Raw genomic sequence first — 25,266 nt, 5'->3', positions numbered from 1 at the left:
TCAACCTTGGGGTTCAGCTCTGCCTCTGTTTCCAGCCTGCTGCAGCTAGAGGCTTTTCTTCACTCAGACAGCTGTTGGCTGCTAAGGCTGACAAGTCCAAGGTTGACAAGTAAAAAAGGCGTAGTCCTGATGTAATCAAACCACATGGCAGGCCATTAATTTAAGTCCATTGAAAGTCCCAAGGTTAGTGGAACATGGCTGGCTGCTGAACAACAACATGGCTACATGCAGGGTTCAAGCGTGTCATAAGCTAGAGAGCATTTCCCAAGGCTTGTCCTTAAATACAGGAAGTAGACCACATCACTAAGGCAGCTACTCAGCTGCTCATAGTAGATTCCACCATGGAGTTGATTACCAGTCTCATCATGGGGAATACTATATCCAGCTGTCCAGCCACTCAACCAGGCCTAGCCAAGTTGACACATAAACTTAACCACCGCAGTTGTCTAATTCAGAATGGCCAATATCAGATCATTTTAGCTTACAAATGCCTAGGATATCAATCTTCATGTGTTCCATTTCATTTTTGACAACTTCCAACTTTCCTAGATTTGTACTCCATGCATTCCCTGCTATAATAAAGTTTTTAGTGGCTAATGTTTTTTGAAAGTGACCAACCACATCCTTCTTCCAACTGTCTAGTATGGAAGCTCTGCTGAAACCTCTACTATAGGTGACCCTACTGATACTTGAAATACCAGTAGCATAGCATCCAGCATCACAGCAACATGCAAGCCACCACAGTATGACAGGTGGTTGTGGATATAGAATAATCCATGTTATTTCTGTAATTTCTCTTTAATGTCCATAGGGTAAATAATAATGGCTCTTCTTTCATTTCTAATACTAGTCATTTGCCAAGGGGGCGGGGAACAAGCCATTTGCCTTGGAGTTGGTGTGTTAGAGTAGGAGTGTGCTCCATAGATTTTTCAATGGCTGTGATCTTTTGGAAGTAGAAATTGCCAGGCCTTTCTTCTGAAGTGCTTCTGGGTAGATTTGAATTGCCAGTCTTTCAGTTAGTAGTCACATGCTTAGCTCTTTGTGCCATGTCAGGTCAGGCTCTAGTATAACCAACCACTTTTGGTACTGAATACAAATGCTGCAAAATGCTCAGTGTGTAATTCAAGATGGTTACTTTTCTGTTGACATTGTGTATATTCTCAACAATAAAAAATAAATTGTTATAAAAATAACAAGATTATATTTTTCTTCCCTTTGCTGGAAGCAGGTGGTGATTTTTCTATGACCCTGAGAATTTGGTGTGGCTCTTGGTTATAAAGCAGTAAAAGTTTGAGGTTCCCCAAAGTCAGTCTCTCAGAGTTTTTACCTCTCAAGCTAGTCCACAGTGAGCCTCCAATGGTTTCTCAGTAACACACACACGAAAATTAAGTGTATTCACCAGTGCTGACTCCTAGTTCTGGCTTTCAACTTTTGGGAAACACTGATTCTTAGTATCTACCTCTCTCCAAGTTGCTGGTAGCAGTTTGCCCTAGGACCTGAATTCTCTGATGAATCTGAGAAGAGTTGTTGATTTTCAGTTTGTTTAGCTTTTGTTGTTGTTGTTGAGGGAAGGAGGGATGACTTCTAGGCATTTTAACACATCAAATTACAAGCCAGAAGTCTTCATTTTTCTTTTTTCCATTCTCTTGACCGTAATCTCTGCCTCTGCATAGTCGTATTTCTGATTTCTAGAGCCTCATTTCTTAATAAATTTCAAGAACTTTTTTAATATCATCTGTGTGTAAGATGTTGAGCAGTGTTTTTGGTGATTGAGAGGGTCCACACAAAAATGTGTCATAAATAATTTTATCCCCAAGGTACTTAAAATTTTATGGGACTGCATGAAAGGTTATTTCTGAATAGGTGAGAAAGAATTGGTGATGAGATAACATATTAGTTCAACTTGGAAGGGTAGAGATATGTGGGAACCAGACCTTTCAGGTTCAGAAAACAACAGTGTTGGGAAGAAAGCTTAAAGAATATATGTTGAACAGTAAACAGATATAGAGTGAATGGTCAGTGATTACATGAAGAGTAAACAGGGAAACGGTTGGAAATGTTTAAAAGGAAGCACAATATGGACGACCTTGGATTCTACACAAATGAGTTTGGATTTTTTTCTTTATAGTGGAGAACCTTTAAAGGTGGTTTTGTGATGAAATGTGATAAAAAAAAAATTGAGAGAGGGAAAAACCAGTGTAATAACCGTATGGGCTGATTGAGAGGTGGAGGAGAGAGGTAAGGAAACTACTTGAGAATCTCTTTTAATAATCCAAGTAAAAGGAAAATATAACTCAGCTTAGGCTAAAAAACCAAATTTACTGCCATCGGGTTGGATCCAATTCATAGAAACCCCTCCTTGGGTTTCCAAGGTGGTATCACTACAGAAATAGATTGCTCAATCTTCTCTCCAAGGAATGGCTGGTGAGTTTGAACCGCCAGCCTTCTGGTTAATTATCAGATGCCTCAGGCACCACACCACCAGAGCTCCTAGTGAATTTGGGCGCAGTGGATAGGTGGAAGAGATGTGGGTGTGGAATTTTAACTGAGACAGAGAAAAACAGAGGAATTGGGGAAACTTAGGGTAATTTGTACTAGTCCTCCCACCAAAGACAACAGAAGAGGTGTGAGGAAATAAAAACATTAATAAAATAGGAATTATAGGGTCAAGGCATGAGAGAATCCAGAATCTAAAGAAGTGAGCCAGGCATTCCATGATGGTTTACCCTCGAAATGTCTCTTGATCCTGAAGATGTAGCTAAGAGCCTATACTGTGATTTTTGTTGGCCTTTTGGTTAGAGAGAAAAGAGTTGTTATAGTCCTGGCCTCACCAAAAATGAGGGTTGGGTAAACTAGCTCTTGTAAAAATTGAAGTTGGTCTTCATGTTATCTGAGTACCCCAAAGAAATCCTCAAGTCATCAACTTGGATTAATAAGATTCCAGACTTTTTATGTATCCAGGCACTTGACAGAACTATGTGTAGAACTTCTCTGGGGAAAGAACATTGTTTAAGAGCTCAGATTATTTCCTCATATTATTTTTCTAGTTAAAGTTTTCCAATCTGGTACTTTAGGTTATTAGAATTGTCAGACCTAGATTAGCAGGGAATTGGATAATATGAGCTGTCATACAGATACTCAAAAGAACCATTAGAATTTCTATAACTAAACAAATAAGCAAAATTAATCCAGTAAATGAGTTTTAACAGCAGATTGGACAAAGTTAAGGGGAGGTTTAGTGAAGTAGAAGGTCAAAAACCCATCCAGAATTAACTGCACAGGCTAAATGACAGAAAATACAGAAAACAGGTTAAGAATACAGGGGATAAAATGAGAAGATATCATTGAGTCATACAAGGGGAAGAGAGAATAGGGTAGAGGCAGTATTTGAAGATAAATGACTGATAATTTTCCATATTGGTAAGAAACATCAGTGCTAGACATTCCAGAAGCCTAACAATTACAATGTATAATAAATAACTTTCACTGATTCTAAGATTTATGTTTTTTTCTCATTTTGATGTCTCTGAAATCCGGATACGTCTTTCATTTTTGATGGCATGTTAGACCAACAAGATTGAAATTGTGATTTACTCATGAAAAAATTCCCATGTCACCTCCTGTTGAGATCATGTGTGTGAGGACCAAAATATTTTACATTTGATGAAATATGGTAAAAAGAAAGCCACATTTTAAAATACACTAAAATGGCAAAAACAACAACAAAATAAAGAGAAAATCTTAAAAAAGCAATCAGAGATACAAGAATAAATACTTTCATAAGAGTGATGGACAGATTACTTCTTATCAGTAACAAAATGAGTGCTTTGGGATGATATTTCTATAGTTTAAGAGAAAATAATTGCTATCCTTAAATGCTGTATTCATGAAAAATGTATTCGTAATAATTTTTATTACTATAAATGTTTTTGTATTGTACCTAGCCTTTGTATCTTTCTATTTAAGTCAGTGTTTTTCATTTTTGTCATTGTTGATTAAAATTTCAGATAACTTTAATGGTTATTTATGCAAGTATTTGAAAGTTAAGGGGGGAAAAAATCTTGTGGAATGCAAGTTGTGCTTAGAATACTGTATATAGCCCTAAATACATATATAAGGAAATTGATGAACTAAACATTTGTTTTAAAAATTTTAAAAAGAGATGCCTCAAGTTAAAAAAAGAACAAAAAAATAAATGCAGAGTAAATAGAAAGATGGAAATAACAAAAAGCATATATTAATAATATAGAAAACATACATACAGTAGAGGGGATTAAGCCAAAAGAGTCTTGAAAAGACTTCAACACACAGGTGAGATTGATCAAGAGAGAGAGAGAGAAGGCATAGATAACCAATATCAGGAATGAAAAAGAATGTTACTTTGACACAGAACCCTCAGGGAAATTACAAGTTATTTCCTGTTGTGTATACAGATACCCCTTTCAAAAAAAAGCTTAAAATATTAGCAAATTTAATTTCACATATTTGGAAAGGATAACAAGCGAGCATGACCAACTCAGTTTATGCCAGGAATGCTAGGTTGGTTTTAACCTGAAAAAATTCAGTATGATTGGTTGTTTGAACAAATTAATGGAGAAAAAAACGTTTCAATAAATGTAGAAGGAGCATTTGCTAGAAATTGGCGATAATTTATTATTTTTAAAAAGAAACTGTTCACAGGCTAGGCAGAAATTTATATAAATTTATATGACATCTGTACGAGATAGCATAATTTATGGTGAGATGTTGAAGTTTCCCCTTTTAGTTGGAGTTCAAGAGATTGATGTGTATCCATTTCTTTTCAGCATTATACTAGAGATGATCCTAGCCTGTAGTACACCAGACAAGAAAAATCAAGTATAAAGGTTATAAGGGAGATGCTAAACTGTTAATTTTCACTGGTGACGTGATTGGTGGTGTTGCTGCTGTCACATCAATTCCAATTCATGGCAACTTCATGTGTGCAGAGTAGAACTGCTCCGTGTGGTTTTCAAGGCTGTGACCTTTTGGAAGCAGGCCTGTCTTCCAGCACACCTCTGGCTAGATTCAAACTGCCAGCCTTTTGACTAGTAATCTAACACTTAACAGTTGCGCTACCCAGGGACTCCTAGTGATATGATTATATACATGGAAAACCCAAAGGAGTCTAACAAAGGTAAATTGTTAAATGATTTTGTAAAAGAAATATAACACGTATCTGTTACCTGGTAATTCCCCTCTCCAAGGAAATATGTGCACATACATTAAAAATTATAAATAAGCATATTTATAGCTGCATCATCATAATAGCTATAATCTGTAAGCAGCCCAAATACTCATCAGTGTTAGACTAGCTAGATAATTGTGGTATATTTATATAATGGTAAATGTTGGGCAACAAAAAAAAATAAATGAACTAGAATTAATAAGCAACAAGCTACGAGTTTTTAAAACACCATATTGAATGAAAGGAAGAAAAATCCAAAAAGTTAAAACTAAGTTATATTATTTAGAGATGCATATTCAGGTGGTGAAATTTAAAAGAAAAATAGTTCTATCTCTCTGGGGAAGAGGAGCTTATTATTGAGAAGAGGCTTCTTCAATACTAGTAGTGTTCTATTTCCTGTCTGGAGTAATGGTTGTGCACTGTTGTTTGATTTATAACAGTTTGTTAACTGCTTGTTTATGTTTATATACTTTTCTAAAATTGTGTAATTTCACAATAAAAATATTTTTTTACACAGAGACACAAAGGAAAGAAACAACCTTAAAAGGGAAGGTCTAACTTGGTTTTTGGATGTGTAGAATTTGTAGTGGCTACTAGTACATGTAGAATAAATGGTACCTACTAGTATTTTGGGAGCTCTGGTAGTGTAGTGCATAAGGAACTTGACTGCTAACCAGAAGTCTGGCGGTTCAAACCCACCAGCCACTCCTCGGAAGGAAGGTTGGGCAATCTACTTCTGTAGTGATACCGCCTTAGTAACCCAAGGAGGGGTTGCTATGAGTCGAGGCCAACTTGATGGCACATAACAACAGCACTAGTATATTTAACTTTTTGCCTGTCAGACAGCTTCCTCTGTGCCATCCTAGGCTCTAGTATCATTCTTCTAATTTGTCATAACTATTGTACCAGCCTATTTTGGATCTGTTCTAAAATTAACTCTGATGTCAATTTACTCTATCAACCTCCACTACCTTTGTGGTTCATCATATCTCTGTTACTTGACTTTGAAAACTTTTCTGTACTTTGCATTCCATCTTGTGTGTCTATACTTACTCCTTAGCACTTCCTTCAGATGCTTTCAGCTATTCAGGCTCTGATTGCCTCGAGAGTTATAGCTTTGCACACATTTCAGAGAGCATCAGTAATACTTTATTCTGGAATTGTGGCCATAGACATCATATATAACCTGTACATTACATCTAGCTTACGTGATGTTCCATAGATCATCTTCTTCTCTATTCTCTTTTCACTATTAAAAACTATAAATCAATTTACTATTAAGTTGTTTTGAGTTCTTGAAGTTAATTGATAATTTCTGTATTTCTCTAGTATTCTCTTCCTGCCTCTTACAAACTTCATCTCATGTCATGTTGCAAATAGGTGTTCATTTCTTTCCATCAAAGCAGTTTATATCACCACTAACAAGTATAATTGCTATATGTAGTTGTTCAAAATGTACGTAAACCATAAAAATGGCACTTAACTATATACTGCCTTGTATTTTAATTGCTTAGACTTAGTTTTTTAGCATAGCTATATTGTAAACATATTTGTTTGGTTTATAGGTTCATAAAAATTACAGCTTGAGGACTTAAGTACATTAAAAAATTATCAAAATAATAAAAGAATATTTATTTTTATGTCTAGAACAAATCCTTTTTCTCTTTAATTGGGCTCAGATCCTCTGCTCTGGGAATCATAAGTAATATTTATTTATTTTTCTAATTTCTGTTGCTGGTGTGTAGCAGGGAAAAAAGACCATTGAGCAGAGTAGAGAGACCATAGACTTCCCCTGTATGTACATTTGGACAAAGGTGCAGAAACCACTGGGTTTATTTGTTTGTTTGTTTGTTTTGTTTTTTAAACAAAAATAAAAGTAGTTTAAAAGAATAATAGTGGTTTTTGTCATTTTGGGAGCTATAGGCTCTTTTGAGAAAGTAAAAACATTTTGTCCCTTCTCCCCAGGGAGAAAAAGAAATGAACATTTGCAAATAAGTTATAATATTGTAGATACTGAACAGTTACCGAGGGTCCAGGGACCTTTGGTTAAGAATCCATGTACTAGAAGAATTTGTCAGATTGAAAGAATTAAAATCAGACTAGAAAACATGGACAAAAACCAATAAAGATGACACTGAGTATCTCAACGTAGCTGGAATACCTTATACTCTAAAACTAGCATCTGTGAGCACTCTATTGTAGAATTCTTTTCTTTTAGGAAGGGAGCAGTCATTAGCTTCTTTTAAAAATGTCCTTTATAGTTATAGATCTACCCTGAAATCTCATACGAAGATCAATAAAATCTTACCCTTCAAAAAAGATTGCAAGATTGGCAGCACTGTGAAAGTTGGGTGGTGGGTATGTGGAAGTTCATTTTACTCTTGTCTTTTGTATACAGGTATGTATTGCTTAATATCTGTTTGGGCAACATCTGACCGTGTGTGTGTGTGTGTGTGTGTGTGTTCCATGAATTTTTTTTTTTTTTAGTATTATTTCCCCCTAATGATTTTGAAGACCCCAGACCCAGAGTTTTGTTTTGTTTTGTTTTGTTTTAGTTTTTATTGTGATTTGGGTGAAAGTTTACAGAGCAAATTCGTTTTCCATGCAGCAGTTCATACACATTTTGTTTTACGACATTGACTGCAATTCCCCACAATGTAACAGGTCTCTTCTCACTTCCTCCCTGTAGTTAACTCTTCTCTGTGTCCTTTCCTATGCATTACTGTCCTCTGAGACATCTCCCTGTACGAATACTGCCCTTCTGTTCTCCCATGATTGATTGTTTTAAAGAATGTATCTACCAAAAAAAAAAAAACCCACACCCACTCCTCTTGAGTCCATTCCAACGTATAGCGACCCCCATTGGGTTTCTGAGGTGGTAAATCTTTACAGAAGTAGGTTGCCCTGTCTTCTTCCACAGAGTAACTGGTGGGTTTGAACCACCACCCTTTTGGTTAATAGTCAAATGCCTTAGGCACAGCACCACCAGTACTCCTTAGGAGTGTGTCTATCTGATATAAATGTTCACCCTATATACCTGTCTATTGTTTGCCTGGAAGCCATGGGAGTGAGTTCAATTCCAGACCTGAAGAGTAACTTGGGGCCGTAATCTCAGGGGTCTCGCCATTTTTTATCAGACCACTGAACCTGGTCTTTTTTATGATTGAGTTTTGTTCCACATTGTTCTTCCACTCTATCCAGTATCTTCTATACTCATCCCTTCCCAAGTGGTTGGCAGTGGTAGCTGGGCACCATCTAGTTCTTTTGGTCTCATGGTCATATTGGGCTGAGGTGACCCCAGTCGCTACTCATTAAGGTAGGATGTAGAACATTGTTTTTGTGTAGTATGTTATTACTACACAATTGAGCTTGATGTCCTCTGTGACCATGGTCCTGAGCCCACAGGTCCTACTACTACTATTGCTCCTTCAGGGTGGTTGGCTATGACTAAGAAGTTATCATAACTTTGTCCCTTGTTAGCTCTATTATATATATGGGCATTCTTAGAGCACAAATACATATGTAAAAATATCATCTGCCTACCTTATATATGGTTAGGTGTATATTCCTTTTTGCTTAGACATACTGATCATTCAGCCTGTCTGTCCATCTATTTATCCATAGATTAATGTTTGTTATCATTGATAATACACTATTGTATATGTAAAAGGGCTTATTTTTGTTGCCTGTACCTCTTGTGCACCTCTCTGTGTCTTCCTTTTCCTTAGTGTTACTGTGTTGGTCACTCACTTTTGCCTAACCTAGAGTCTTGCAGTACTGCACCACAGGTGGGTTACGTAACAGGCAAGCGAGGCAGCAGACGTGGCTTTGGTTGACTGGAAGCAGGCTCCTCCTATAAGGTTCTAATGCAGTGTTCAATGTCCAAATCGTGGACATTAAGTGCAGCATACTTATATTTAAATTATTATTTAAATTGTTGTGTAATAAATGGGGATGGGAGTCTTCTGAGAAAATGGCTTAGTTGACTGTGTTTCTATTACAGTTTTGCTTATTTAAGTTTAAAAGGATTTATCTTATATGTATTTCATTTATGGTCAATTTTTTAGTCCTCCTAATGGCTCAGAACCAAGAATAAAATACAGAGGGGCAAATGGCAGAAAAATTCTCAAAAATTATATAAGATTTTTGTAGTTCAACTTAAAAGTAATATTAATTAGTAGCTTTTTTTTGTTGTTGCTAAATAGTCTATTGTTTACCAATAAGAAAGCTCAGGAGATTTTTAAATATATTTAGTGATAAACTAAATACAGAATATATGAAAATGCAAACTCATTTCATTTTTTAGGGACTATCATTTAAAAAAAAAAAAAAACTTTTAAAACAAGTTCTTGTAGACTTGTACTCAGAGATCTTTTTCTTACGAGAGTCAAAAGCCTTCCTTAGAAGAAACGATTTTCTCTCCCTAAGTTCTTCAGATAGTTTTGTTTCCCTGGAATTCTGAGCTTTAACTAATAGAGATGCATAGGTACGTCAGTCATCTTACATTTTAGATTTAGTCGTCTTTTTTGGAAAGAATACCTTTAAAAATCACAAAATTTTCAGTGGTATCTTCTAATTTGTAGTAAATTTACATTGTATTTCATGAGCATTTTTATATTTCCAAAATAATACATTCATAGTTTAAAAAAAAAATTAGCAGTTTTTTAATGGTTACAAATGAAAAGTAGTACTGTACTCTAAACCTTTGGTTCTAACCCCACTCCTCAGAAGAGAAAGAGCTATTTACTTAAGTATTTCTTAATAACTAGCTTATACTACTGTACCCTGCTATACTGACTTCTTACTGTAGAAAATGAAGAAACATCTCAGAACCTAATGTCTGTTTATAAAGGTGAGAAAAGACTTTTCCCTCCTGAGTCTACTGTCTTGTTCTATATTGCTTTTTTTTTTTTTAATGATTTGTGTGAAAGTTTATAGAGCAAATTCACTTCCCATACAGCACCTCACATACACTTTGTGGCATGACATTGACTGCACTTTCCCACAAGGCAACACCTCCCCTCCTTCTTCCTCCCCATAGTTACCTCTTCCCTGTGTCTTTCCCTTCCCGTGCACTCCTGCCCCCTGAGCTGTCTCCCTGTGCATACACAGCCCTTCTGTTCTCCCATGATTGTTTTCTCTGAGGAGTGTATCTACCTAATGTAAATGTTCAGTTCATATGCTGAACATTGTTTGGCTGGAAGCCACAGGAGTAGGTTCATTTCCAGACATGGAGGGCAGCTAGGGGCCATAGTCTCCGTGGTTCCATCATGTGTTCTCAGACCAGCAAACCTGGTCCCTTTTTTTTTTTTTTTTAATGATTTTTGAGTTTTGTTCCACATTGTTCTCCCACTCTGTCCACGATCTCCTACATAGATTCCTCTCCAAGTGGTTGACAGTGTTAGCCAGGCACCATCTAGTTCTTCTGGTCTCATAGTCATATAGGCAGAAGATAGTATGGTGTACTAGTCGCTTAGACTGATTGTTTCCATGTGTCCTATGGTTTTCTTCATTCTTGTTTGCTCTGGATGAGGAGAGACCCATCATTGCATCTAGATCGCTGCTTGCAAGCTTTTAAGATCCTAGTTGCTACTCGCCAAAGTAGGATGTGGAACAGTGATTTTGTGTAATATGTTATGCCAGTTGAGCTTGATGTCCCCTGCGACCATGGTCCTGAGCCCACAGGTCCAACTGTTTGCTTGCTCCCTCAGGGTAACTGCCTGTGCTCAAGAAGTGACTACAGCCTTGTCCCTTTTCAGCTCTACTGTATGCCTGGGAATTCTTACAGAACATACAGTTACACTTGTAGAAACGTTGTCTGCCAACGCTGTACATGGTCATCGGCACACACACCCCTGCATAGACAAAGCTAATTGTTCAGCCTGTCTACCCATCTATTCTACCTGTATATCAATGTTTGCCTTCACTGACAGTGCAGTACTGTATGTGCAAAAGGGTTCATCATTGTCTGAATCTCCCACACACCTCTCTGTATCTTCTTCTTCCTCAGTGCCACCATGTTGATCACTCACATTTGGTACATTGCCCTTCTCTTCACCCAAATCAATACTTAATCTCTGCCTGTCTAATAGTATTCTCTCCCTTTGCCTCACCCCTGGTAACCAACAAAGAAAATTTCTTTCCATATATAAACCTTTCCTTGACTTCTAATAATAATGGACTAATACAGTAATTGTCCTTCTGTGATTGACTTATTTCACTCAGCATAATGTCCTGCAACTTCATGCACATTAATGGGGTATTTTGCAGATTCTGCGTTACTCATTAGGGTTGCATAGTATTCCATTGTATGTATGTACCATAGTTTGGTTATCCAGTCATCTGTTGATGGGTACCTAGGCTGTTTCCATCTTTTTGCTATTGTAAATAGTGATGTGATGAATGTGGGTGTACGTATATCTGTTCTTATCCTGGCTTTCACTTTAGGGTATATAGTTAATAATGGGATTCCTGGGTCAAATGGTATTTCTAATTCCAACTTTCTATATTGCTGTCTTAAGACTTTCATTTGCATACTTTTTTGTTTGTTTTTTATAAATTTGATGGTAGTTCTCAGTCATCTATATGAGTTAAATGAATTTAAGCTTTTTCTTTGCTCTTTTGATGGTTTTGTTTAAATTTTCTTTAAAAATGAAAAAATTACATCATTAGTAAATAGAAATGGGTTAATAAGCCAAGAGATCATTGAGATGGCAATTCCTGGGAGCAATGTTAGTCTCCCAGATCTTTTACTGCTTAGGAAGAACTAAAATTAAGTTATGGAGTAATTGTTACACTTTTGTTTCCTTTATAAATTGAAGTCTGGTACTTATAAATTATCTCATGAAAATATTGAAACAAAGATTACTTAATTAATTAGAAGCGTGTGTAAGCACCTTTATATATGAGTATATATAATATATATTTGTAAATTTTATATACACACCTCTGTTTACTTTTGCTTATACCAATAGGCATTGAGTTGTTATAAATATGTTATGGGAGCATTAAAGAACTATAAGCTAGAGCTATGATAGCCTAAGCATATAGGGTAGCAAAGTCACCAGATAACTTTTAAGTTGGCTTAACACTTCTACATTTCTGATAATATTCTGAAAATAACTATTTACCCGGCAGTGATCTTTTTTTAAGAAGTATGAAGCCCTAATGGCTTTAGAGATAAACTCCTAATGGTAAAACTAAGTATTGAAATGGCAAACAAGCATGCCACTGTAGCTCTGAATTCAAAAAGAAACATGATATTGGTATTCCCTGTTAGCCATATATCTGCCTTGCCTGCCCCAAGCCAGACAGAGTTTTTAGCCTGTAACTGCTCTTGCCTTGAAATTTAATTCGTATTATTTGGTATGTTTCTGTCTAGCCCGTCAAGTAAAATGAAGAATTAAGATCCAGATGTTCAGAAAAACCCCTAAAACTATTAACCTGAGATAATCTTCAAACCGTAAACTAAAAATATCCAATGAAATGTTATTAGAACCAAACAAAAGTTTAGCATAACTAGTTTAAAAAGTCTTCTTGAGTATTATGCTCTTTAATCAAACAGATAGCAGCAACTTGAAAGATAGGAGTCTTTGGGGGTAGTGAGTTTATTTTAGTGGGGGAAGAACAACTCAGAAAAGGAGAGTGAGAATGGTTGCATGAAAAAATGTAGTCACTGTCACTGAAATGTGCATGTAGGAACTGTTGAATTGGTGTAAGTTTTGCTGTGTATATTCTCAACACCAAAAAAATAAAAACAACTAGATATTCAGGAAAGTTGGCTGAATAAGCGTCAGTTTACTCAACTATATTTCTGTATACATCCTGAATGAACTGAATTTATAATCTATTGACAAACCTCTCAAGTTGTCACAGTCTTTTTTTGTTCCTTCTGCCAGTCTTAATCATATGAGAAATTGAGTGGAAGGCACCCTGCTTTTGTACTTTTGCCACTCAGGAAAGGGAGGACTGATGGAGAAACCACACTGCTATTCCTTTTTTATTTTCATCAATATGATTTCCTCAAAAGATGGGCAGATTTTGAAGAAAGGAGAGAAACAGTATCTGAGGATGAGATTTACATCTGTTCACTTCAGTCAGTGAGGCAGAGAGAAATATGTTACCTCATTAAATAAGGTGCGTAAACTGCAGTGCTTCACTGTGAACTGAAGGAACTTTCAGATAGTGCACAGGTAAACAAAATGGGTAAGAATACATCCATATTCTTGGGTGTACTAGTCCTAAATTAAACTGTCATGATCAGAAAATAACAGCATCTTTGTTCTCTTAAAATTAAATTGAACATAGACCATAAGATGAGGGATCCAAGTTGAACTGATAAAACAACGGAACAAGATAAAAAAGGAAGCTGCCCAAACTTAAGAAAAAAAATAAGAGACCATTATTAATCTTTTATAACTTAAAACCACATTAGAAGAAGCAAGAAAGAGAATAAACATTTAGGAAAATACAGATGTGGAGAGAGAAAAAGGATAAAGAAGGAATTAACCTGTGGTAGTTATGGAAAGGGAGCTCTGTAAGCATAGTGCCTAAGGCACTTGATTGCTAACCAGAATGCTGGTGGTTCAAACCCACCAGCCAAACCACTCCTTGGAAGGAAGGTTGGGCAATCTACTTCCGTAGTGATACCTCCTCAGAAACCCAAGGAGAGGTCTGTGAGTCCTGTTGACTCAATAGCACATAACAACAACAACAACAGATATGGAAAACAGGACAATCTTAATATCTAAAGGATTCTAAGTAACTAAAACCTGAATGGCATTTCAAAAGAGAAAGTTAAATGCTAAGACAAATCCCAGTAGAACTACTAAACTTCAAGAATAAAACTGTATGTGTGTGTATATACATGTATGTGTGTATATATATGTGTGTGTATGTATGTGTGTGTATAGATATAAAATATATACCACAAAACCAAACTCATACAGTAAGACTTAAACATGGATATATGAGAACAGCTTGACCAAGGTAAATAAAGACACTAATAAGTGCGTGATAAAAAGGGACAGTTTCAGTATATGCTTTAACATACACAGTTTTGCAACAACAATAAAAACAAAAACTTGAGTGGTTATGTAAATAGATATGGATGCATATGTGTGTATAGAAAGGCATATACAAGTAAATGCACATGCCTGTATAGGAATATCTGTAAGCATTTATTGATAAACACGTTTCTATCTACTTACATAGAGATACTGCCTTGGAAACCCAAGGAGGGGTCACTATGAGTCGAATTGACTCAACGGTAGTGAGTTGTTTGTTTGTTTGTTTGTTTTTAAATAACAAACCACCTATGGGGCACGGTTACAAGACTTCCTAGATATATCTGAACAACTTGTGGTTTACAGGGTTAAAAAAGGCTTGGGACCATAGTCTAGGGAGACAACTTTGAAATTGGCGTAACACAGTTCACAAAGATAATATTCTATATCCTGGTTAGTTAAGTAGCATCTGGGCTCTTAAAAACTTGCAAGCGGCTCTCTACACTATGCAGCTTTTGGTGTCTACTCATATGGAGCAAAAGAGAATGAAGGAAATTAAAGGCTCAAAGAAGAAACTAATCCAAGGGCCAGAGAACTAGATGGTACCCAGGTACTACTACTGACAGTTCTGACCAGGGATACACTAAAAGGTGCTGGATAGAATGGAAGAAATATGTAGAACAAAACTCATGTTCTTAAAAAAGGCCAGACCTTCTGGACCAATAGAGACTAGAAGATCCTCCTGAGATTATCGCTCTTATATAACCTTTGAAGCTGGAATTTAAGCGATTCCTGCCTGCCACCTTTCAACCACAATAGATTGGATTATAAAATAAACAGTAGCATCCATAAGTGACTTGCTACCTTAAACAGAGAACTATGTGAGACCAAATGGTCAACATTTACCCAGAAGCAAAGGTGAGAAAGCAAGGAGGAGAAATGAAGCTAGACCATCAGAAATAGAATGGAAATAATGATGCTGACAAAATGTAAAAATTGTACAATTGGAACAATTTGTATAAAAGTTATTAAGGGGAACCCAATTTGTTGTATAAACACAGTTTAAAAAAAAAGACGAAATAGGTTTAAGTATTGAATGAGTTAATATAGGCAACTCGTAGTTAAACTGAGTATTAGTCTCGTTCCAATAACCATTGTCAGTGTGAACAGACCATTTAATAAATGAAAATCAAAACAATATTAAAAAAACATTTTCTTTAAATATTACTTAAATTTACTTAAAAACGAGGGAGAGAGACAGTTGGGAAAGGCAGTGTACTAAAAGTGAGTGACCAACACAGTAACACTAAGGACAAGGTAGACACGGAGAGGTACACAAGAGGTACAGGCAACAAAAAGAACACTCTTATGTATATAATACTGCATTATCAGTGATAACAAACATTAATCTATGGGTAGATACATAGGTAGACAGGCTTTTAATGATCAGATATGTCTAGGCAAAAGGGAATATATCCATGACCACATACAGGGTTGGCAGATGATATTTCTACGTAAGTATTTGTATGTGCTATACGAATGTCTGCATAAATAGAATTAACAGGGGACGAAGTTACAATAACTTCTTAGCCACAGCCAACCACTCTGAGAGATTGAGTTTTTGGATTTAGGGGCTCAGGACCATGGTCATGGGGGACATCAAGCTCAATTGGCATAACATACTACACAAAACTTTATTTTACATCCTACTTTGGTGAGTAGCAACTGAGGTCATAAAAGCTTGCAAGTGTCCACCTAGATGCAACAATGGATCTCTCCTCATCTGGAGCAAAGAAGGTTGAAGAAAACCAAAGATGCATGGAAACAATTAGTCCAAGGGGCAAGTGAACCATGCAAACCTCAGCCTGTTTGACCAAAAGACCAGAAGAACTAGATGGTTTCTGGCTACCACTGATAACCACTCAGAAAGGGATCAGTGCAGGAGATGCTGGATAGAGTGAGAGAACAATGTGGAACACAATTCAAAATCATAAAAAAGACCAAGTTTACTGGTTTAATAGAGACTGGTGAAACTCCCAAGACAATGACCCCTACTCACTCTTTGGGCCTGGAATTGAACTCGCTCCCGTGGCTTCCACCCAAGCAATGGACAGGCATAGAAGATGAACATTTGCACTAGATAGGTACACTCCTTAAAACATTCGATCATGGGGACAGAAGATATGAACAGACACTTCACCAAGGAGGATATTCAAGTGGCCAGCAACTACATGAAGAGATGCTCAGAATCATTGGCCATCAGAGAGATGCAAATCAAAACAACAATGAGATACAGTCTCACTCCAGCACTGATGGCAAGGTTCAGCAAGACAGAAAGTAACAAATGCTGGTGGGGATGTGGAGAGATTGGTACTCTCTCTCACTGCTGGTGGAACTGTGAATTGATAGAATAATTATGGAAAGCAATATAGCAATTCCTTAGAAAGCTGGAATGGGAGATCCCATTTGTCCCAGCAATCCCATTACTAGGTATATATCCTAGAGAGGTGAGAGCCAGGACAGGAACAGATATACGCACACTCATGTTCGTCGCAACACTATTTACAATAACAAAAAGATGAAAACAACCTAGGTGCTCATCAGCAGGAGAGTGGATGACCAAACTATGGTACATACACATAATGGAATGCTATGCGGCACTAAAGAATATTGTAGAGTCTGCAAAACACCACATAATATCGATGGACTTGGAGGACATTATGCTGAGTGAAATAAGTCAGTCACAGAAGGACAAATATAGTATTTGTTGTGGAGGGTCAAGGAAAGGTTTATATATGGAGAGAAACTTTCTTTGTTGGTTGCTGGGGGGCAGGGGAGGGGAGGGAACACTCCAAAAAAAAATACATTGACCCATGTCACTTTAGTTTTGTATATTTCACTGTGCATAAATTATATTTCAATAAAATGCATTAAAAAATCAATCATGGGGATCAGTCAGAACGTCAGTATTTGCACGGGAAATTAGCTCAGAGGGCAGGAAAGCATAGGAAAAGACACAGGGAAAACTGTCTGTAGGGGGAAGTGGGAGGAGAGCTATTAACTTATGAGCATTGTAGTCAGTGTCATTGAAACAAAATGTGTATGAACTGCTGTATGGAAAATGAATTTGTTCTGTACACTTTCACCCAAGTCACATTAAAAAAAAGAAAAAAAAAGTTTCCAACTCCACAACACCTCACAACAGCAGCAGCAATAGGCCTCCTACGCTCAAAAATAAGAATGAATTCGTAACTCTCCACTCTGTTTACCTGGGCACTATTTGAAAGTTCTTTCGCTGGCTTCTAGAATGGATCAAAAAAATATAAATTCCAATATATGGTAGCTTTAAGGAACATTATCTAAAACAGAAGAATTCAGGTTGACAGTAAAAGACCTTCATAGACAAAATAGGAATATGAATTAAATAAATTGTGGGAGGGAACCTTTGTTTTGGCTAGGAAGACAATATAGTAAAACCTGTGAAAGCCAGAACCTATGTAAACCAGAAACCTGTCAGAGAAAAAAAAAACTCAAATATTTTCCACTAATAGTGATTTTAATCATTAATTATAATTTGAAAACTGAACATGGAAGAATAGCCAAGAAGATTATTTAAAAGAGTAATAAAAGTATCCTTACCAAATACTGGAAATGTATTGAAAACTTACAAGAGCAGGCCTTTAAAGTAGTAGAATAGGATGGAAAGTCTGAAAAATATATTTATGTGAATTAGGAAAGTTTATATGTGGTAAAAAAGTGTTTAGGATCACTGAGAGATTAATTAGTTACTCTTTTAACAAGAAATTTGAGTGTTTATAATAAGGTACCTTTGGACACTTGGGCTAGAACATTAAAGTATTCTAATGGAATTTACATTCTAGCAGAAAAGACAAACTGATTACAGAGTTTATAGTAAAGTGATAAGTAGAATCTCTGGGTGATGCAAACTTCTTTTTGGAAGTTTGGGGTTTGCCATCTCTCTAGAGACACCTCAGAAGAAGTCTTGGCAGTCTACATCCAAAAAATTCACCCATTGGAAAACCTCTGTGGAGCAGAGTTCTATTCAGACACATGATTACCATGAATCAGAGTTGATAGCAACTAGATTTTGGTTTTAATCTGATAAGTGTTGTAAAAGAAGTACAGAGTACTAAAAATAAATAAATAAAAATAACTCACCGTCATTGAGTCCATTTGACTCATAGCAACCCCTCCTTGGGTTTTTCGAGGCAGTATCACTATGGAAGTAGATTGCCCAGTCTTCTTTCTGAGCAGTGGCTTGTGAGTTTGAACTCTCAGCCTTCTGGTTAGCAATCAAGTGCCTTAGGTACTACGCCACCAGAGGCTATAGTACAAGGGAACCTTACCTAATTTGGGAGTGAGTAGCTGCCAGAAGGCTTGAGGAAGTGAAGTTTAAGCTGAAACCTAAAGGTAGCAAAAAAGTGTCCCATATTTTAAAATGGACTAAGATGTTTTTTTTAAAGATTTACAAACCCATTGGTGGCAAGAAATACCAAACTCAAGATATTTGATGATAATGTGAATCAGTATCTTTAGGAGTTGGGTGGGATATTTTAGCAATAAGTATCAAAAAGAAAGATGTGTATCCTTCTTTTAATCACAGTTCTGGGAGTTGACCCTAAAGAGATATTCTCAAATAAGTGAACAGGTAGATAACATGCACAAGGATTGTTTCAGTATGGACCATCTAAATGCCCTTTAGTATAATAAGTAACTTATGGTACGTATCCATTATGCAACAGCCAAAAGTAGACCTATATTCATTGACAAAGATACCTGTTGCATACTGTTTGTGAAAAAAGTAGATCATAAAACTGGAGTAAGGTGTTACTTATGTAGAATTAATACACTTATGTCTTTGTCTTTGTGCATGCGTAGAATGCTGTCTAGAGTGTTTACCTAAGTATTAGGAGTTGTTAGTTCCAAATTTTTCACAGGATATGCCTTCTTGTGAACACATTTTTTTTTTTTTTTTAAATCAAAATAAGCTGTTTAATCACTATTGTTAGCTTCTCACGTTTTCTGCATTCAGATAAAACTTGGCATCTTAGGTCTTTTCAGAGATAATTTGTGGAAAAACATTTGATTTTCTGCTCTAGATATACTCCAAATAGCTAAATCATTAGGAATAACTTTTATCATGAAATGACATTTTGATTGATAATTTGAAATATATTTATTGTCTTAGGGGAGAGCGCTTTCTTCTCTTGTGAGTAATTTTCTGAATATACAGTGGTGCTTGAACCCAAAGCCTGAAGAAGAGTTTCATTAAAAATACTGAAAATATCTTTGCATATTACTGTTTTTTGAGTACCTCTTATTTGTATGTAAAGAGCATTATAGTTATTGAAACCTGAGGTTTATGAGCTAAAATTAATTGACTAGATTGTATATTAACTTTTTTACTGGTTATGTTGATTCTCAGTTTGAAGTGTTTATTCATTTTCCTTTTATAGTTGTAAGATATTTAAAGAGGCTTGGGTCCATGTCTAATCTGGATAAATGGAAAGCATTGTGCTCAATACTTAGCACTATCTGCTGTCAGGAAGTTTGCAGTTCAGTCAGAATTCTGTCGATAGTGCTTGGCATATCTAAGATACCTTAGTATCTTAGTTCTTGAGCCAACTGTACATATTTGGATAAACCCTTTATGTAAAGGTGATATATAGATAATTTATAAGAATATTTTAAGATACAGTTTTTATTCCTTCCACCCTCCTTTTCCTAGTTATTAAAAATTATTTCATTTCGAAAGAGTATTGAAGAAACATGTCTTATCTACAATGAGATGTAATAATTTCAGTTTTTAAGTGGTTGGTAAGTGGAAGTATGCTTTCAATGATATATTACTAAAGAAGCATTCTTAACATGTTTTGACTGGTTTATATACATTCATTTATTAAGATTAATTCACTTATGTAAAATAGAGCCTAATCTTTTAAAATACCATTATTTTTCATAAGCTACCACTAGAGATAGCATATGTGTCATCTGTAAGTTTTAATTTACAGTACTGTTAATAATATCAATAGCTTAATTTCCTAGGACTCTTATTTAATAACAGAAAAAAAATCAAAATAGCAACAAGAACTCAGTCTAATTTTATATATGTCTGTTGGCTGCAGTTTAATAGCTGTACAACTCTCCTTTCCTCTGAACACAGAAGTTGTGATCTTCGTTTAATTCAGTTAGTTGCTGTTCCCTTTAGAAAATCAAGATTTGGGAGAGCTCTAACAGTGTGCTTTTGCTGGGCTCTCATCCTTTCTGTTTAAATAATGCAGGTACTTTGATGGAAACCTGGAGAAGCTCTTTGCTGAGTGTCATGTAATTAATCCAAGTAAAAAGTCTCGAACACGCCAGATGAATACAAGGTCATCGGCACAGGATATGCCTTGTCAGATCTGCTACTTGAACTACCCTAACTCGGTGAGTATCTGGTAGTTTAAGGCTAGCACTGACTCTTTCAGAGGGTGAATCAGCTTTCATTATTTAGAACAAAGGAAAATTTTGGAGACCTCGGATTGTAGTAAAGCAGTAAGTAGCTTGTTAGGATTTTGAGGGATAAGGAAAGGAAGAGAGAGAATATTCTTTTAAAGCAGCAACTTGTCCAATTTATTACATACCTAAATCTTTTCCAAGTTTGTTTTACCATCATGGGAATAATTATGTAATACTTAGGCAGTGAAAAGAGTTGATTTTCATCTAAATCAAACTCTAAGACTAAGGAGCTCTCGTGGTGCAGTGCATAAGGCATTGGACTGCTAACCAGAAGATTGGTGTTTCAAACCCACCAGCCACTCCGTGGAAGGAAGACTGGGCAGTTTATTTCCATTAAGATTAACCACCTCGGAAACCCAGTGGGGGTTGCTGTGAGTCAGAGTCTGCTCAATGGCAGTGAGGTTTTTTTTTTGGTTAGGCAGCGAATAAGAGTTGATTTTCATCCAAATTAAAATAGATTGAAAACTTCAGGTTTTTTTTTTTTTTTTTTAAATACCCAAAAGATTTATAAAACTCTAATACTGTTTTATAAAGGAGCTCTTAGAATTGTTCATAAGAAACGATTTCCACTTATACAGATCCAGTCTATTGGATATCCTTACACTACTTGAGGAGAGAGTTGGAGAAGAAAATGAGACCATTTGATTGATACTTTTCTTTAGTAAATGAGACATAATAATGAGATGGATTGACACAATAGCTACATCAATAGACTTAAACATAGTGATCATAGTGATCATTGTGAGGATGGCACAAGACCAGGTAGTGTTTCATTGTGTTGTACATCGAGTCACTGTGAGCCAGAACCAGCTCACGGCACCTAACAACAGATGACTTTGTAGAAAGTTTTCTAATAGGGAAACTTTGTTGTTATGTGCCGTCAAGTCGGACCTGACTCATAGCAACCTCTCCTTGGGTTTCTGAGGTAGTATTACTACGAAAATAGATTGCCCAGCCTACCTTCTGAGGAGTGGCTGGTGGGTTTGAATCGCCAGCCTTCTGGTTAGCAGCAGTCAAGTACCTTAGGCACTACGCTACCAGGGCTCCCAGGGAAACTTTAGGCTCTTCTAAGGGTAATTCTCCTATACAGGCCTTTTTATTATTAACCATAGTTTAGTTTCATGCATTTCACCCTGTAAGATGTTTCAAGATACCTAAGAAATAAGTTATTTATATTACCATTATTATAACTATCATATTTATATTCTCTGCTCTAACAGTTAACCCAATTTTTCTTATTATAAATCAGTTCTTTGGCAAGTGCATTGAATTTACATATTTAAATATATTGAAGGTTTTTCATTGTTTAGCTTAGCATTTTATATGCACGTGTCTAAAGACACTCGAAGAAAGGGAACTAATTTGTTAATTTACAAGTGCATAGAAAAGAGGTAAAGGAGTTTTATTTGTTTTTAAGGAATAGAATACTGTTACAGAAATGGAAAAACATTAGTTAAAGTAATTTAGTAGGTAAAGTGCTGAACTGATTTTCTGAATTCTAAATTTCTGATGATAGCTGCAATAATAAAATATTTGGGTTTGTTTGGGTAGGTAAGTTGTTAAATCTCATTGGATCTCAGTTTCTTTCTGCTTTCAAATGAATGAGTTTAATAAGATATTCATTCAGATCTCTTCCAGCTTAAAATCTTGAGCTGCATTTGTTTTAATGTGATAAGTGCTATGAAGGAGTACAGAGTACTGTGAGGCTATAATGCAAAGGAACTTTAACCAAATTTGGTGGTGAGGAACTATCAGAGAAGGCTTACTTGAGGAAGTAAACCCTAAAGCCCTAAATCGCACCACTAACTTGAGCATTTAAAAACAACAATCAGCACTACTATTAAAATATATTAAGCTCGTGTTTTAACTATTATCTTTCTTTACAAATTCTCTTCACCAGTTGACATTTATATAGTGCTTACAGCTTATTAATGTTTCTGTTGCAGTTACATGAAAGTGCCAATATTTTCTCCCAGGTTATACAGGATTTTATTATTTCTTGGTGTTTTTCCTCCTGCTTCTCCTTAAGTCTTACCTGTTATTTGACTAGTGAAACTGCTCACACATACATACCCCTGTGACTTTCTCAGTGCCATTGGTATTGTCTAGCAGTCTCAACAAACTAGGATTGAAAACCGTAACTATGCCTTGCATTTGTAACTAGTGGTGGTGAACCTACTATTCATTCACTCAGCACAGCAGGAATACAGTGGAGAATACATAATCCTTGTCTTCAGATAATTTACAGATTAGCTGGGCAACTAAGTAAAAGACATTTGGAATAGAATGGTAAGTGCTTTGATAGGGCAAACACAAGATGTTACTCTGTGGGAACATGTTAGAGGAACAGCTAGCTAACTCAGTTTTGGATCAGGGAGGACTTCCCATAGAAATTGACATTTAAATTGATCTCTGAAGTAGGGAAGTTAGGTGAACCAGGAAAATGTAGGAATCCAGAAGCCAAAGGAAGAGATGAATTTTAAAAAAGGTGGGGGAGAAGAATGAAGAATAATGAACTTCATTCAGAGGAAGAGGTGAAAAGTGAATTTGGAATTAACAAGTTTACTGGTGATATTGGAAAGTTACTTTAAGTAATGACATAGGAAACCAAAGTGCATGGGTCAAACAGAGGTTGACTTGGAGATGGGAAAGGAAGTAGAAGCAATAATTACAAACTACCTACTTTTAAAAAGGAAATTTGGCTATATACATGACAGGACAAGATAGTGTGAGTAAAGGAATTATGGAAAACTGTGCAAAGCATTATCAAAAATATAATCATGATGAAACTAGGACTTTTCTCTTAGTTTTTACACTAAGACAAGGATATTTTTAACGTCTTCATTTATATTATGTCTCATATTTCATCTTTGTTCCCTTCAAACATTTATACTATCTTTAATACCTGTATTTTTCTAGAAAGGACTTTCAGATTTAGACACTGCCACATAAAAACAAGTTTTTTAATAAATGCTTTTGGTAGCTTAGTTTGTAATACTTTTTTACTTAACTATTTGGGTAGAGTTCCTTTTTATAAACAATTTCCTGAGATTTGGAGCTCTTTGTAAATGCGTAGTTCCCTAACCCCAATCTTTGTTGTGACTAAATTCAGTGGTTTCTTAATTCAGAATAAAGATTTTTAAATAAACTCTCCAGTGTGTTAAGCGTTTATAGTTCTTAAAGCTGATTAAAAATAATGTTTTGATTCAAAATGGCTTTAGATCCAGCAGTACTGATCCAATACTCTAATAGACAATGTCACTTGGACTTCAATTTCTCATTTCTTAATTTCTGGTGGCACAGTGATTAAGCACTTGGTTGTTAACTGAAAGATTAGTGGCTTGAGCCCACCAGCCACTTTGTGGGAGAAAGATGTGGTGGGGCAGTTCTCCTCTATCCTATAGTAGTACTGTGAATTGGAATCAAGTATGGCACTGAGTAAGGGTAACATTATTTGGTTTAATCTGGGAGCTAGGTTACATAAAGGCAAAAGAAATTGGCCAATGGTTTTCACATTTTTCTTTCAAAATTATGTTTAACTAAATGCAAAATATAAGATAGATAAAGGCAGAACTGAAGATTATGAAGGTGGTACCATAAGGCACCTCTGTGGAATCTTTCTGCTCCTGGAATACCTGTTCTAGTTCTAACACATATCTTCTTCTTTACTCCATGCCATTTTACAATTGTGTGAGACAGGGCTTCGAACCCGTTTAGCCTAGTTTATTCATGGCCAATGAAGCAACACCAGAACTGACCCCAATTTTTAAAATGTGGGTGAACCAGAACAGAAAAAATTATGGGTTGAAGCCACGCTAGTAGAAACTTAAACTCCCTCTTAGAAAACAAAGGCTGTGTACGCATTGCATGGCAGTCGAATCTGTTGACAGGCTGAGCTGAGTCAAAAACAATGGTGCCTGGCTCAAAGATGGTAGCCGAACACATCACTTTGAATGTGTGTCACTCTCTGCAGTCCTGGCAGTCAGGCTTCTGAAATGACATGCTATGCCTGTTCTGAATCTCCCATTCCAGGGCTTTGATCTATAATTTTTCCTGTTCCTGTTAATATTCCAGATCACCCAAATTAAAAAAATTTGGGTCTTGTTTCAGTTTTGCTTCATCAGCTGTGACTGAACCAATTCAAACCAATTCAACCAATTCAAATTTAGGGATTATAGGACACTTTTGATAGAGGAAAGGAGTGCTGGTGGTGCAGTGCCTAAGGCATTTGACTGCTAACCAGAAGATTTGTGGTTCAAATATGCCAGCCACTCTGCAGAAGGAAGACGAGGCAGTCTACTTCTGTAAAGATTTACTGCCTTAGAAACCCAATGGGGGTTGCTCTGAGTTAGAATTGACTTGATGGCAGTAGATTTTTTGGTTGTTGTTCTGATAGAGGAAAGATAGTTCTTAATGTTCTTTTTGCTATTTGACATTACTTGCTGGGTATGTGAAGTGGTTGTAAAGGAAACCTTTAAGAGTATGTGTTGTTCTTTATGTTCCTTATCTTCAGACCATTGATTTTTTTTTTTTTTT

At 36.1% G+C, this 25,266-nt stretch overlaps 1 protein-coding gene across 1 annotated transcript in view; it reads left to right on the top strand.

Moving 5' to 3' along the window:
* ARIH1 (ariadne RBR E3 ubiquitin protein ligase 1) overlaps positions 1-25,266 on the top strand; it is a 130,390-nt gene that overhangs the window by 70,256 nt on the left and 34,868 nt on the right. Inside the window, exon 3 of the mRNA XM_007956932.2 lies at positions 20,514-20,658. Within this exon, the coding sequence (XP_007955123.1) occupies positions 20,514-20,658 (145 nt within the window). The remainder of the gene's footprint in view (positions 1-20,513; positions 20,659-25,266) is intronic.

The sequence above is a fragment of the Orycteropus afer genome, unplaced genomic scaffold, assembly GCF_000298275.1.
Source record: "Orycteropus afer afer isolate SDZICR_OR568_19922 unplaced genomic scaffold, OryAfe1.0 scaffold00015, whole genome shotgun sequence".
In the NCBI taxonomy this organism is placed as follows: domain Eukaryota; kingdom Metazoa; phylum Chordata; class Mammalia; order Tubulidentata; family Orycteropodidae; genus Orycteropus; species Orycteropus afer.
The sequence above is the reverse complement of the archived record's forward strand: the minus strand, read 5'-3'. Positions and strand labels throughout refer to the sequence as shown.